The sequence below is a fragment of the Lathyrus oleraceus genome, chromosome 6 (genome assembly GCF_024323335.1).
Source record: "Lathyrus oleraceus cultivar Zhongwan6 chromosome 6, CAAS_Psat_ZW6_1.0, whole genome shotgun sequence".
NCBI lineage: Eukaryota > Viridiplantae > Streptophyta > Magnoliopsida > Fabales > Fabaceae > Lathyrus > Lathyrus oleraceus.
This window is the reverse complement of record NC_066584.1, coordinates 246,474,258-246,491,886: the sequence shown is the minus strand read 5'-3', so window position 1 is coordinate 246,491,886 and position 17,629 is coordinate 246,474,258. Positions and strand designations below refer to the sequence as shown.

The 17,629-nt window shown below is 34.0% G+C and overlaps 1 protein-coding gene across 1 annotated transcript; it reads right to left on the bottom strand.

Moving 5' to 3' along the window:
* Positions 1-6,180: 6,180 nt before the first annotated feature.
* LOC127097067 (pentatricopeptide repeat-containing protein At3g48810) lies at positions 6,181-9,023 on the bottom strand. The gene is made up of 2 exons (XM_051035580.1): positions 6,721-9,023; positions 6,181-6,646 (listed from the first exon to the last, which is right to left on the bottom strand). Exon 1 carries the CDS (start codon positions 8,918-8,920, stop codon positions 6,932-6,934), a length of 1,989 nt encoding a protein of 662 aa, XP_050891537.1. The 5' UTR covers positions 8,921-9,023; the 3' UTR covers positions 6,181-6,646; positions 6,721-6,931.
* Positions 9,024-17,629: the final 8,606 nt, after the last annotated feature.

Genomic DNA, 17,629 nt, shown 5'->3' with positions numbered 1-17,629 from the left:
TGAAGATTGTTCATGACTTACCTTTGTTATCCCCAGCAAGTGTCATTGGCCCATGCGCCGCCTCTATTATCTTTCCCTATTTCTGCCGATGCTGACAGGCATGAAGTTTTTCCGGTATTCAGACCGAAGTGGCATTCAGACCAATTTTCCGATATTCAGACCGAAGTGGCATTCAGGCCAAATTTCCGATATTCAGATCGAAGTGGCATTCAGGCCAATTTCCGATATTCAGATCGAAGTGGCGTTCAGGCCAGTTTCCGGTATTCAGACCGAAGTGGCGTTCAGGCCAGTTTTCCGATGTTCAGATCGAAGAAGTTTCCGACGTTCAGGTCGACGCAACTTGTGGCATTCAGGCCAATTTTCCGATGTTCAGATCGAAGAAGTTTTCGACGTTCAGGTCGATGCAACTTGTGGCGTTCAGGCCAGTTTTCCGATGTTCAGATCGAAGAAGTTTCCGACGTTCAGGTCGATGCAACTTGTGGCGTTCAGGCCAATTTTCCGATGTTCAGATCGAAGAAGTTTCCGACGTTCAGGTCGACGCAACTTGTGGCATTCAGGCCAATTTTCCGATGTTCAGATCGAAGAAGTTTCCGACGTTCAGGTCGATGCAACTTGTGGCATTCAGACCAATTTTCCGATGTTCAGATCGAAGAAGTTTCCGACGTTCAGGTCGACGCAACTTGTGGCATTCAGGCCAGCCTCTCGGTGTTCAGACCGATATTAATAATCTCATATCTCCCGATGTTCAGATCGAAGTCATTTCCAGTATTCAGACTGATGAGCGGCATTCAGGCCATGGTTGTTTCTGTGTTACCATTTATTTTGGTATCCAGGTTAACATTCTTTTTCGGTATTCAGACTGACTCTCACCGTACCAGACGGATTCTTCTTTCAAGACCACCTCTTTGCCGATGCTGACAGGCATTGTTACTTCACTTCACTTCAGTACAAATTTTTGGGCTTTTATTGTATTCAATCCCTTGATACCTCAAAAGCACGAAAGCCGCTGCTATCTTCTTTCCAGGTCTCCAGTTGATTGAATAGGGGCAGCTGTAATACCCCAAAATTTACCCTTCATTTTTCCTGGAAGCATATGCTTTACACCTCATGCATGCATTCATTTTTAGGTCATTTAACATTAGATACATTGCATTTCATCATGTCAATCAGAATTAGATCCAAGAAGCTTTATTTATAAAAAAAAATAAAAAAAATAAAAAAAATAAAAAATAAAATAAAAAATAAAAACGAAAATAAAATAAAATAAATAAATAAGTAAATAATAATAATTAATAAATAAATAAATAAAAGAAAAAATCTCAGACTTGGACCTCTCTCAAAAGCCCACTAAGCTACCAATATTAGGCTATAAATACTAGAGTTTCAGTGAAACAAAGATTGGGATTTCTATTCCTATTACCCTGAGGAAAAAGATAGTGAGAGAAGAGCTAACAGAGTTCAGATCAGCCTCCAAACCCTGAAGGGAACTCAACTGCACATAATCACCTCTGCCTCACATAAACCCTAAAGATTGTTTTGTAAACCTCACGGGTGCAACTCAATTTCAATCAAGCTCTCCAATTAGGTTTGCCCTATATCCATCATCTTTATGCCTTTAATTTGAATGCTCTAAATGTATGAGGTATTATGGGTGAATTTGATACCCTTTTGATGCATGTCTTTTTTGTGAATTTTAATGGCATGATTCATGTGGTTTACATTTTGATTTGGGGGCAACCCTTGATTACCCTATTTTTTTTGTCTCTAAGCTGTTTGTTGAATTTTTGTGAGGGCTCACATGACTTTTGCAGGGATAACTTGCATGGTTTTCCACTTTATTTGTGGGATACCCCCTGGAGGTTTCATTCCGATTACCTGTACTGACTCACTTTCTTTGATGGTGTTTAGCTTGGAAGGATCCCTGGGTTTCCCATTCCTCTAACTGTTGTTACTTCGGATCTTTATCCGCGTGGTACTTTTACATTTTTCCCGCATTTTACTGCTTTCCTAGCTGGAAGACCTCGATAGGGGGCAATGTTTTTGTGTGTTTTTTTTACAGGTTCCTTCGTCAAGGACTGCCTTTTTGCATGAGTTCACCAAATCCTAACCCTTCATTGATTTTTCTTCTCCTAAACACACGTTTACTCCTTCTACTACAGGTGAGTAAGTCTCCAAAGGTCGAGCATCCGGTAGATTGCGTAGTAACGTCGTTCGTCCAAAACCCACTCCATAACCCCATAGGAAGCCTAACTACGGCTTGCTCTGATTCTCATTCCAGATGAGATACGTAGGCATAAGACGCGATGTCTTAGAGAGCACACATCCCCCCAACCCATAGGTCATCCGAGCTACGAAGACTCTGATTCTCATATTCAGATGAGATACGTATGCAGTGGATGTGACATCCGCGCGAGTCATTTTCATTTAACCCTTTTTTTTGGTAAACAGCACAAGATAAACTCACACCCTTTAGACAAGAGCTACAAAAGTGGATCCCGTAGAGTACTACGAATGCGTAGGGGTGCTAATACCTTCCCTTCGCATAACCGAATCCCGAACCCAAGATTTGGTTGCGAGACCCCGTCTTGTCCTTTCCTTTTTCAGGTTTACTTCGAGCGTTTCCTTTCCCTCCTTTGGGATGAATAACGCACGGTGGCGACTCTTCTGTCATTTCTTTCTCGCCGGTTGTTTTTTCGCACACTGTATTTTTCAGGTTGCGACAGCATCATATAAATATTCTAGAGTCTCTTCTTTAACAAATAACAAGAAAAGTGAAAGAAATACACCAAAGTGCTCTTCATCTTCACTCTTCATTGCATTTCTCAATAATCACACATAACAATCTTTGTTGAGCATTATGCATTGTTGTGGTGATAACGTCCAAATAGGATTGTGTAATCTTAGTTTGGGTAGAGACTTTGTGTGGGTTTTTCTTGATTAAAATCATTGGGGTTTTGTCCTCCAAGAATTGGAGTTTTTTGTACTAACTTTTACTTCACAAATTCAACCGAGTGAAAGGTTTGAAGAACGGTGGGTTCGGTCAAATAAGTAGCGGTAACCGAGGATTATGAAGAAACCTTAGGGTTCAAGCGACTTGCGATCGAAATCAGCCGAGCTGAAGTTTTGGAGAACGTGGAGTTCTTGCAATAAGGTAGCTGTAACTGGAAGTTTGTTCGAAGCGCTTGAAGGACTTGGTTCAACTCGAATCAAGGGGAGAGAAGCGAATAGGATCTGCAACAACATTAGGGGTTGATTGGTGGTGATCATTTGTTCTCTTGTATCAGCTTTACAACTTAATAATAAAGATGTCTCAATTTTAGATTTAGAATTGAGGGTAGACGTACCCTAAGTGAGGACGGTAGGGGAACTGCCTAAACAAATCCGATGTTATTCTCTCTTAACTCTTTAAATTCTGCATTAATTACGTTTTATGTGAAATTAATAGTAAAATCAATTTCGCTTGATTTTTGTACATAGTAGTTGTTCGATAAATTGGTGCAATCACTTTGATTGCAACTGAGTAAAATTCTGCACATTCAATTTGAATGAAATTGAGACTTAGTGTGGAGTGTTCACCAAGTGTTCGATAAAATTAATCTCACACAAATCTATTAATATTTTACTTGCTCTCTTATTGTGTTAACGCATTATTAGAGGTAACGGTATCAAGGATTGTGGTAGTTAATCGATTGATTTAGATAGTGGTTGATTATCTCTATCGTAGTTATTTCATTCGGTTTCACGCATATTCGATCTTTCTATTAACGGATCGTTTAGACGATTATAATCTAGGGTGCTTTCGCAACCGTTGAAAACATTTTTAAAAAGCGCTAAATTTCAAAACCCGATCTATTCAACCCCCCTTCTAGATCGCTATTATCGTCTAACAGCGTAAATTCAAATAAGGCTCACAATTGTTTTTTGGTCTTATCCGATTCTTTAGGAAAACACGTGGAAAGTTATGGATAATATGCAGACGAAAACGTGTCATCTTTTGGAGAAGAGACGGGTTGTTACAGTTATTTCGAATTAGTATAAATAGGAGTCTTAGTATTTAGGATTCGGGGTGTTCCATCTTGTACAAAACTCTCAAATTTACTCTAAGTATCTGTGTGTGTTGAGAAACGAGTTGCTGAGAATGTATGTGTGATCACCATATTATTGTATTTTCATAAAATCATCTACATATTCGCCATTTATCTTTATTACAAGTTTAATTTAAAGCATTCTTTATACCATTTCTTTATACTTATGCATTTTTACTCTTAAACTTTGAATATTGTTTTCAAGCTAAGAACATTGTCGAAATGTTCTCTATAAAACTTAGATAAACAAGAGCACATGTTCTATGATCAATCTAATCGATCATGCGAGTAATTAAACTATTTTTTTGACTTTTTTAAAGACTAGCGCTTGTTTACCAAATTCGACAATAAACCGTAGGTCAACCGAATCAACCCACAACTCAACAAAAGAAATTAGACTCAACAAAAGAAACTAGACTAGAAGAATGTATTTGAAAAAGTAGCTGCCCAAAGTACTCAAATGGCCGCCCAAAATTCCCAAATGCCTTCTCACAATGCTATGCTAAATTTCAAGAAGAGACCACAAATGTTCAAAACAACACATCTCCCTCAATAAAGAATCGGGATTCAAGTTGCTCAATTAGCCCAACTGCTCACATAACAATCTCAAGGAATTCTTCCTAACAAAACTCTTTCAAATATGAGAGATCACATGTGATTTAATTCTATTATATGTGTCGAGTTCGACACCAACACATCTCAATAACATTCAACACTTGCCCTTTTTTTTAACCAAATGTTTATCAATGTTAAAAGTATATACATCAATTTTGTGATCAACGTTTGTGTGTGTTATGTTTTATTAACTATCATATTCATCATGATATTAAATGAGATGCTCGAAGAAGACATTTGTTCCAACATCAAATCTGGTCTCAAGCTTACTGGATAGTTAGATAACAATAGAGCTTTAAGAAAGGAGGCTCGCTAAAATCTTGTTGAAAGTATCAAAAGGGATTGTGGTACAAGCCACAATGATTCATATACATGTCAAATAAATAACAAACTTGTACTAAAAGATTAACACAATAATTGAATTAGCCAAAGTAACATCTGATTTTCATGTAATTGAGGTTAAAACCTGCTGAAGTTCAGCTTTTCAAATTAAGTAAAAATGTCAATGACATATTCCATTATCCTCGCCTATTCAGGTCTATTTTAAGGGCCCTTCAGTATCTCACATTAATAAGATTTGACCTGGCTTCTTTTTGTCAACAAAGCATGTCAATTTATGGTCACTCCACTTGAAAGTCATTGGTAGTTGTCAAGTACATTTTAAGTTATTTAATTTTCACCTCTTCACATGGTCTTCTTCTTATGCCAGCCTTCATTGATCAGAATTTCACCCTTTGAGTTTATAGTGACTTAAATTTGGCAAGCGACCTGAATGATCGACGTTCGACCTCGGGCTCATGTGTCTACACTTTGGATCAAATTTGGTTGTTTGGAGTTCTAAGAAACAACCTCTGGTAGCACGATCAAGTGCTAAAGCCGAATATCGTAGTCCTGCGCTCATACTACGTTTGAACTACTTTGGTTGGATTCTCTTCTCACTGACTTCATATTCCTTTTCTTCCTCCCACAGTCATTTGTGATAACTTGAGTGTTGTTTTGCTTTCACATAATCCAATACTTCATGCACGAACAAAATACATCGAGTTGGACATTCATTTCGTTAAGGAACAGATCGTTTCGAAGAAAATGTTAGTCAAACATGCTCCTACCTCTACACAAATCACTGACACACTAACAATAAAAACAAAATTATGAAATACAAACTCAATATTCTCTTGTTGCTCTTTTGAATGGAACTTACAAACTACACCTCAATTGATAAATGAGAAAAAAGCAATGCAGCTGGTGAAAATAAATCAGAATGGAGAAAGTAATTGAAAATTCATAAAAACAAAGACATAACTTATCTATCAAACCTGAAATTAAAATTCACGACACAGTTTAACTAGTAAATAAACAACCACATGCTTAAGATCAACATAGTAAATAAATAAAATATGGCATGCTAGTTTAGAGAAAAAAGTTGTGAAGATGAAAACAAAACAAATTTAAGCATATAAATAAAGGCTTGAATAGCAACACATTATGAAACTCCTCCGTTCAGTTTGTCTAAAGAAACCTGTGTTAACTGTTAAGCATATAATTGAAACTTAAATCGGCCAGATTTCGATTTAATACATAATACAATGTTAAAATAGAGTTGTACATATGAATCTACAACCTGTTCTACGTTGCAATTAGCATAATCAACCACATGCGCAGCTGCCACTTTCTGTTCACACTGCACGCAGCATGCTTTGTTTTTAGAATCGAACTTCATAAGAAAAAAGAAACCGCTTATACTAATCATATTGATGCTGCCTGAAGATCATAAATCTTATGTGACAATTTAGCAAATTAAGGTACACTTATAATAAAAAAACTACACTAGATTCGCAGCAGCATGTCACATTTGGAGAGAGCCGAAATTGAATACTGTAATTCTACCAGAGATTCCACCACTACCGCATTCATTCTCCATACTTTCACTGCTCCCAGCTAGGCACCTGTAATGTGGTAATCTGTTACATACTGTTGAAAATTGTGATAACTGAGGGCCATGAAGCTGGAAATTATGGACCTGGATTGCCTGCAGTTGTAACTCGCAGTCCACTGCAGTCAAGCAGTTGGGTGAATGACCACACCATTTGTACAAGATTGAAAACCCCGTATCATAAATATGACAATTTGGTTTTAAACATTAGAATATTATCAGTGGTCACGATCTCCCCACTCTAAATTCACTTTTTGACGGCTGGGAATCAGTTTCTGAAAAACTGCAAACTATATTATCAAGTTTCCAGTATATCATCCAAAATGCGGATTGGTCCCATATGACCCAAGTTACTAAAGAAGCCTCGAACCAACACATTCCAAGTGGCAATATTGGGAAAGATTCCTTTATTCAACATTTCATGAAGATACACACTAGCCTCTTCAGTGCCTAACCAATTACAGATACCCCACAAAATAATAGTATGTGTTATTATGTCTGCACAAAATTCCTTTTCAGCAGTGATATTATCCAAAACCTTGATAGCTGTTCTAACCTTACCCAGCTTACAATATGCATTAATAGTTATATTCACTGTAATGTCATCTGGCTTAACTCCATTTACCAACATTTTCCCCAAAAGCTGCAAAACTTGTTGATGCATTCCTTGAAAAGATAAACCATACATGATAGTGTTGTAAGTGACACAATTTAACTCCATTTTCCTTTCTTCCAACTCTCTTATAAGTCCACAAGCCTCTCTGAATGCGTTCGCCCTAAAGAGGCCATCCAATAACTCGTTATATGTTCTGATGTTAGGTAAACATTCATATTTCTCCATTTGATCAAGCACACTCATCGCCCATTCTACTCTTCCGCGACGACACAAGCCCTTGATAAAGTTGTTGAATGTAACAACAGTTGGAGGACAACCATCGGAAATCATATTATCAATAAGATCAAAAGCTTGATCAAACATAGACATCTGACAAAGGATATCCACCATGCAGGTGTACGCCACAACATTTGGACGACAACCACAATTTATCATCTTGTTCCATATTTCACAAGCGCTAATCAAATCCCCAGATTTCGCAAAGCCGTGAATGATAGTGCTATATGTGGTTACGTTTGGACGGACAAAATCTTTCTCCATCTGATTCCATACCGATACCACCTTATCCATCCTCCCATTGGAGCAAAGACCGTGTATAAGAGTGTTGTACGAGACTACATTTGGCTTAACTCCCTCTCGAATCATGAGATTCCACAAACCAAGAGCATCGCCGAGTCTCCCTCGCACAAAATAACCTTTTATCAAAGAAGTAAATGTATGAACATTAGCACTGCATCCTCTCACAAACATTTGCGCAAAAACTGCAAGCGACAAGTCAACGTCCCCCATATCAGAAAGACAACTAATAACCGTCGAGTAACTAACAACATTCGGGTCAACCCCTTTACCCACCATCTCTTTCATCAAATCAAACGCCTCGTTAATCCTATATCCCTTACACACTCCATGAATCAAAGCATTATAAACCGACACTACAGGTTCAAATCTCATAGCTAGCTCTTTCGCTTTATCCACTTCACCCAATTTACACATAGACGAGATTATAGTAGTGTAGCTAATATCATCGGGAGGACAACCCTTATTAGACATTTCCTCAAGCAGCTTGCAGGCACCATCAACCTTCCCATTTTTACAAAGCGCCTTAAGAAGAATATTATACGTAAAAACATTCGGTTCCAATCCTTCACCTTTCATGTTTTTATAAAGAGGACTAATCATCTTAAACATGTTTTCACCAAGCAAAGCATCCAAAAGATGATTATATATCTTAACACTAGGCTTACACCCAAATTCCCTAATCCTATAAAACATTTTCAAACCTTGTTCACCCAACTTTGCTCCTCTATACGAATCCATCACAGAAATGAACAACTCTTCAGAACAAGGTACACTTTCTAGCTTCATCTGTTGCAAAAGATACTGAACAGCATCCATTTCATTGTTTCTTCCAAGCTTTTCAATCATGATTTGGTATGTTGAATGGGTGTGTTTGAAAGTTCCTGAATTTGCTAAAGATTTGAAGTATTCAAGTGATGAAACAATGTCAGGTTCATGTTTCAGTACTTGTATAACTTGGGATTCTGGAATTGGAGAGGGATTGAGGTTGGGTTTGTCAGGATTTGAAATTGGGTTTGTGGTTAAAACAAATGGGATTGGAGATTTGCGAAGTTTCAGTAATAAGGAACAACCATCTCTCAAATACATTGCCATGTTTCAGTGAAAATTATGGGTTTAAAGTTGAAACCATGCCATTGTTTGTTTCAGAAAGGAAAAGAGACTGATGAGTTGGTTTTTGAAATTTGGTTTCGTTTATTGGGAGTACCTGTAACTTATAGTAAGGGCCGTTCAAAACCAAATTCAATTAAATTGAAAACTATAAAAAATTACTTTTGATTCCAACATGTTTGAGTTATTTTCTAATAGAATTGAATGGTTTGGTTTCATTTGCAATTTTTATTTTGTAAATCAATAAAATTAAACTTTATTATTATATATTTTTAAATTTTTTAAAAAAATTTAAAAGTCCTGTGTATATATCTTATCATATTCTTTATATGATATATATTTTTAATTTATATATCAACAAACAGAAAAAGTTATTTATTTATAAATATTATTATTTTTAATTAAAATGAAATTGTTATAATATATTTATTTTTGTTTTTATTTTTACATTTTTTGAGATTGTTAAGGATATCTTTTTACATTATTTTTGTATAAGTTTATATATAAAATATTAATAATAAAAAAAAATTATAATATTAAGAGACTAATATAGTCACACATGCAACTGCTTATAAATATAATATTACGAGACTAAAAAAGTCTTACAGTGTCATTTAATATGAATTTATGTTATACAAATACTTTAAATTTTTTAGATTTGGCGGAATGCATCATCGTCATTGATTGACAACATAAAATAAATTTATACCGTCAGTGTATTATTTATTTTCTTAATATATAATATAGAATTTCAAATTTATTTTAAAATATAAATTAATATAAATTTTTATTTAGACATAAGATAAAAATGTAGGATACAATTCCTATTTATTTAACAAAAGATAAATTTATTTTGATAATTATAAGTTTATTATCAATGTTTTAAAATCTAGACCGTTTCGACTGGGTGTGCCGATTAGACCGTGAATCAGAAAGTAGAGCGATCGGTAAGGTTATCGGACTATAGTTGTAATTGATTCGGTGAAAATAAGTGTGATCCAATCGATTTAACGATCAAACCAATGAACCAATAGATTTCTTGATCTGGCAGATTGATTTTTTATGTTTTTTTTAATTTAATTATAATTTTGATCCTTCTATTTTTAAGAAATTTTCTTAAGTTTTGGTCTCATTATTTTAAAATCCTATTTTATTATCAAAAGTTTTGAAAAAAAATCAATATTTTAGATTATTTATAATAATGTTACAAAAGTAAAATGAAATTATATTTATAAGCTAACAAAAAATTTAAATTTTTTTAAATGAAATTATATTATTTTACAGAAGAAAGATGGAATTATATTTTCATATTATTTTTAATATAAATTTTATTATTATTTTTAAGTAAAAGTCACTTTATTTTTATTAACTTTTTTATTTATAGGTTTTTATTTTCTACTCAATCTTTTATTTTTAATTATTTATAAAGAGCATAATATTTATTTATGTTTTATATTAGTTTATTAGTTAATGATAGTATTATATCGCAATTACTTTTCTTACTTTTATTAATTTATAAGTATTAATAAATTGTTATCTTTGAAAGTTTGAATTTTATTTAAAATTGTTATTAAACTTATTTGTACGGATAAATTCATAGATTTTTTACATATATTTTATAGTTATGAAATTTATGTCAAGAATTTTATTTCATGAATATTTTTTTTTTATATAAATTGAATTAGAAGTCATATGGTCCGACCAATGACCTACTGGTTCCTCCACAAAACTAATGATCCATTAACTTGATCGGGTCAATGTTGTTGGAGGAGTTTTTTACTGGGGAGCATTTAACATTATAGGACTTCTTATATTTGGAGCAACACTTTTGTGAGAGACACACCACATATTCACCTAAAACCTTAAGGTGATATGTGGGTGGATTTTCTCACTTATAAATGTCCAAACTTATTATCCACACTACTCACATTTGATACATTCTCAACACTATCAAGTGTGAATCCACAATACTCCCCCTCAAGTGAAATCTCTTATGAGCTCCACAAACTCTTGTACCGCACAGAATGCCCACACTACTTACACTTGATACATTCTCAACACTATCAAGTGTGATGCCTCTCTCAAGTGAAAGCTCTTATAAGGTCCAGTCCACAATGCTCCCTGTAACACCCTTCTAAAATACCCCAAATATTTAATTAAAATAGCAATATATCAATCAGAGTAATTATGCAATTAAGGGTGTCACACAATCATTTCACACCATTCACCATAATAACTGTCATGCTCTTTTATTAATTCAAAACATAAAGCATTTGCACAATACGCAGCGGATAGAAATCAAATCAATCATTGCAAGACATGTAACACATTACATGTAAAATTATTCAACAAGGTAAAACATCCCGTCCCGATGTTACATCTATCAGAGCATGATCCACTAAGGAGACTACACTAGACTCCAAGCACTAGCTTCTACTCAATCACTGCTCGTTACCTGAAAACATAGTTGTAAGGGTGAGTTCCTCAATCGATATAATAAGCATTATAAAATATCATGTAATGCTAAGTAAATAACACATTAATCACCCTGATCATATCACACATTCAGTAACGGCACATCAACTCAATTATCATACTCAATACCAACACAAACACACGTATAATATTGGAATACATCCATTCATATTATACGCCATACATACATTATGCAATGAGACTCCATGCATGCGGTACCGACTATTCGTGAACATATAGTTCACCTCACCGATCAAGTCCAGATACGGCTACCAAGCCCACTAGTCCCACTCATTTGAGACCTAGTGACTCACTCACTAATTCCTCACCACGGGAATTAGCTACCACCAACTCACTAATTTCTCACCACGGGAATTAGCTACCACCCCAAGGGCTATGCTATGCACGCTAATTCACCTAGCATGCAAACATCAACAACAGTCCATAATGACTAACTCACTAATTCCTCACTATGGGAATTAGCTACCACCATAAAGGCCACAATATGCATGCTAAATCACCTAGCAATGCAAAATCATCAACAATAATCCACAATGGACATATGCTCACACTCTAAGCCATAGAACAGTCCATTCACAACACATGCACAACATATACATTCACAACATTATGCATATTTTCACACATCATCAGCATATTTATCCCATAATTATATCATGTCATGCCAAATAATTCAATCACAGTATTAGCACACTCTACTAATACCTATCCTACTCAAAACAACGGGAATTAATCCCTACTATATCACACACCGATATAGGCCAATCACCAATTATGTTCACAACATTAAAATATCAATTTTTCCAATTTCCAACAGTGTTAACCGGTTAACGCCCTGGGTTAACCGGTTAACGCAACACAGAACACGCTTTCTGGCAAAACTCAACAGTGTTAACCGGTTAACGCCCTGGGTTAACCGGTTAACGCAAACAGAACAACAATTTTCACAAATCACAACAGTGTTAACCGGTTAACGCCCTGGGTTAACCGGTTAACGCAAGCAAAACAGCAATACTTCACAATTCCTAACAGTGTTAACCGGTTAACACCCTGGGTTAACCGGTTAACGCAAGACAGAAAGCTGTTCCTGCGCTAACACGAAGCAGAATGCAGAATTCTCCGCATTTTCCGCCGTTGGAGGACTTCCGGACCTCCGATTCCGATTCCGTAAAAAGCTATACGTTCGGGAAATTACAACTCACACAAATACAGATTCAATTATAGCTTTAACACAACTTATCCAACACAATTTTTTCAGCATTCAACATCCTAATTAGGGTCAATTCAACGGTTCATCACTACCCATTACATGTTAACCCATAATACCCATTAAACGACGATAAACCCCCCTTACCTGAGTTAATCCGGCAATCCTTTAGCCTCAAGCTCTTCTCTTCTCCAACCTTCTTCCTCTTGTTCTGCCTCTTTGCCCTTTTCCTCTTTTCAGCCGCTTCTCTGTTTTCACGTGAAAACTCTTTTTACCAAAAAAATGGAACTCTTTTTCCTTATTTCCAACTTATATATTTTCCAATAATTATTATTCCAATAATAATAATAATAATAATCCAATAATTCCAATTATTTAATTAAATTAATAAATATAATATTAACTTAAATTAAATAATTATCTTATTTTTATCGGGGTGTTACACTCCCCCTCAAGTGAAAGCTCTTATGAGCTCCACAAACTCTTGTACCGCACGGAACACCGTTGACTTTCGATACAAATAACCTGGTCCCTTTCTCGAACCAAAGACTCATGATACCATTTGTTGGGGGAGTTTTTCACTAGGGGGCATTGAACATTATAGGACTTCTTATTTTCGAGCAACACCTTTGTGAGAGACACACCACATCTTCACCTAAAACCTTAAGGTGATAGGTGGATGGGTTATATCACTTATAAATGCTCAAGTCTCCACATTTCCAACCAATGTGGGACTATTGTCCACACTACTCACACTTGATACATTCTCAACAAATGTTTGATCCGAGTTTTAAAACCTTGCTTATTACAGTATTGTATGAATGATTAAACACAAAATTATATTATCTTTTATATGTGTATCATTAAAAATATTGTAAAATCAGAAATGAAGGAGATTGTGGAAGTTATGGTGGAACGAATTTTCGTAGACGATGAAAAGGTGTAGCGTCTCGGTCTGAAGATTGTGATTGTGACGTGTTTTAAATCAGAGGTGTTGATCTTAAACTGGTGTTGTTAATCTCCGGTATAGTGGACCTAGGAGGGGACCTGCATGGTTAGCACTTTAACGTCAAAGTCAATTAGGGTTCAAGATATTTATAGTGAAAGTGGAGATTAGAGATTGTGTATTTGAAAACTCCTTGTGAAGATATTTATACATTGGGCTTAATTGAGTGGGTATGATAAATGGGCCTTGCCTTATTGGGCCTTTGGCCGACACAGAGCAGTTGCCCCCAAGACTCACGGGGGAGTCTTTTAACAGTTGTGGTCGGCTTTCAAGAATGATTGTTCGTGCATTAGCGGACATGCATCACTTTGGTTTTGCCAAAGTGTAATGGGAAACATAAGCATTAAATGTAGTCCCATCATGGAAGTGTTTCTCCGTTTTTCTCTTGACATATGATCTGAAAAGGCAGAGAGTGGCGTTACTTGTTTTCAATGACTTCTCATTCATTTGTTTCTGGAATAAAATTAACAAATGTTAGATTATAAAATAATTTATCATGTATAAAGACATGAGATTATGTAAAGAAAATACAAACCTTCAACCAATACTATTTGTTGTTATTGCAATCCATCACAAAGACTGTTTCCACTATTTTTTAAGTTTAACTTTTTTCAATCCTAATGTTTTCATTATCAATGTTTGTGATTCAGATATATAGTATGGAGTTAGTGTTCTAAATGATTGTCGTGATGATCTCACGTAAATCATTAATGTTTTTTGTGGATTAATGTGTTTGAAGTGGCTTGGGCGTTGATACTTATTAAATGAACGAAAAATATTTGTTTATGTACGACAAAGATATATTTTTGGGAGAGTTTTTTTCACTAGGAAACATTGAATATTATGAGACTTCTTTTTTAGAGCAACACCTTTGTGAGAGACACACCATATATTCACCAAAAACCTTAAAGTTATAGGTGGGTGGGTTCTCTCACTTATAAATGCTCAAGTCTCCATATTTTCAACCAATGTGGGAGTATTACCTACACTACTCACACTTGATACATTCTCAACGCTTCCCCTCAAATATGAGTCCACAATGATCCCCCTCAAGTGGAAGCTCTTCTTACTTTCACAAACTCCTGTTCCGCACTGAACGTTTCTTATTCACCACCCTGGCGTCGTTGACACTCTTCAACGAAACATTTCTTATTCATAACCCTTGTGGCACCGTTGACTTTTGATACAAGTAAGTCAGTCCCTTTCTCGAACCAAAGGCTCATGATACCATTTGTTGGAAGAGTTTTTTTCACTAGGGAGCATTGAATATTGTGTGACTTCTTTTTTAGAGCAACACCTTTGTGAGAGATACATCACATATTCACCAAAAATATTAAAGTTATAGGTGGGTGAATCCTCTCACTTATAAATGCTCAAGTCTCCATATTTTCAACCAATGTGAGACTATTACCCACACTACTCACACTTGATACATTCTCAATAATATTGAGACAAAAATGGTTTACTTATCCCTTCAGTTGATACAAAAAACGGAGGTAAAATGTTTTTTCTTTTTAAATAAAATAGGGAACTTTCCCCTGAATGTCTAAATTCACCAAGGTAATGGATTAATTCTATTACAAAAAGATGGTGAATCGAAAAAAATTGAATGTAACATGTATGTTCCTTTTTCAATTTTTTTATCATTCACTAAATATTGGGTGTTGCAATAATCAAACAAAAAACTATATTCAAAATAAAAATTTCAAGATCTTTTTTTTTGTGAAACAACAACATTGCAGTATGATTAGGAATAATTTTCTTAATATTGTCAACCAAAGAAAACAATATATTATATAATGTTTTCTTTTACTGATAACTTTGGGAAGTTATTCCAAAATATAACAATATTTTCTTTTACCATTCAACATTGACAAGAGGTGGAAATAACAACAACAATAAAACACAACACCATTGTAAAAGTTAGATTGCAGGAACAAAAAATCTATTTGTTAAAGGTTGGTGTTAGAAGAACAAAAACATAGAGCCAACGATTTTTTTTTGTTTTGCAATCCATCCCAAAGAATGATGTTTAGAAATATAAAGTGGTTGTATATGAGTTAGATTTAGGGTCAAACTTAGTGAACGAATCCTTTTATAGTAAAATATATGTATCATACCCCTCGGTTATTAGAGTAACCTATATAATAGATTATTTAATAATTTAATAAAAATTAAACAGTAGTTGCTAGGATTTGAAGCATGTACCTGAGTTACCCCTCGGTTACGTGCTTCAACCAAGGGAATATATGGTATATTTTTGAAAAAAATATGGTACGCCTAGGAATTATACATCAATTTTTTTATTAGTTGAGGTGAAAACATTGTCATAAAATATTGTTGGTCAAATTCTAAACCATAATCAATGAGTTTTATGATTTAAATATGATAATTGGCCAGAGATGACAAAATAAAGGTTAAAAACACTATTAAGGTATTGTGTGCTTTAATATTAAAGTATGTGCTATAAATTATGTGATATTTGATAAATTGAATAATGTTGAATATTCTAAAATTACCCCCACTCTCTATGTGATTTGTTATTAAGTGCTCTACTTGAGAAATTATGCTAATTGTGATATACAAGCGCGACTTAGACATGTCATGTGAATTATGTGCAACTTTGTGCAAAGTGAATAAAGGAACATGTACATGTATTGTAAATGAGTGTGAACCATGTCAAATGCCTTGTGTGAATATGTGAATTGTTATAAACTAATATTTAATTAATGATAGTACTTTCTACGAGGAGTTACTTAGGCCTACGAGGGGATTTTGCATCGATCACAAAAAATTTCACTTATTTCACATAAAAAGATTTCATTTAATTTACTGAAGGACATATCATAATTTCAACTACATATGCACATATTGATAAAAATTTCACAATTAAAATATTCAATGTAATTTTTATAGTTTACATATAATTCTTACATCAAATAATTTACCTATTTAGAAATATAAAACACGCAACACCATAATAATATTACTACTTTCATAGTTTAGTCCAAACTTACCAATAATCATATTTATTAATTAATTATTAAATAAGGTTCGATAATTGATCAAAATTCAATAGCCTGACACATAAATATTCTCCATTTGTTACAATTTATCATTATACACAACTCAACTGAAACTGTTTCATTTTTAATAGAGTTTTACTAGATAGTGGATTTTCTAACTTCTAATTCTTTCCTTTTTCTTCTTCTATAATAACAAAAGTTATATCATTTAGTTAGATATTTTATATTATTAACTTTCCACCAAAGTTGTTCTAAATGAATTTAGGTCTATTTTTTTTTAAAAACTGATTCAATGATTGTATATTGAATTTGATTTTAAAATTTAAACTAGAATTAAAATATTTAAAATAAAAATAAAATTCAACTATTTAATTAGTTAAAGAATAAAGAAAAATATAGAATAGAATATGTTTAAGGAAAGGTAAAATTAAAAGAAAAACATATATCAAAGGTATTCCATTTATATAGTTATAAATAATTTGTATTTGATTTGTTTATATCCACCTAAGAATTAAATTAAATTTATTATTTAGATAGGTAAAAATTTAATTAAAAAAACAATAGATAAGAAGTAGAGAAGTACAAACGTCAAATAATGTATTTTTATTTTTGAAAACAAAGTCAAATAAAGTATCGGTTTGATACCGGTTCAATTTTTTTCTCACATGGAATATTTCGTTGCAGAAAAAAAAAGTTATAAAACTTTTCCTTATTCGGAAAAATACTAATATCTAAGTAATTAATAACAATACAAATTTATCGAGATATAGTAACATCACGGGACTAAAATCTTCTATGTAAAAATAGATGCAGCGAAGAAATTTAAACCGTTGATATTACCGCTTTACCAAAATCAAAATCCATCGAACGATCATGATTCACCGGATCAAAAAGTGTGACTGTACCGAATAAAATTCCAAAATTTCAATGGTTTTGAAGATAAATAAATAAAACAGTGT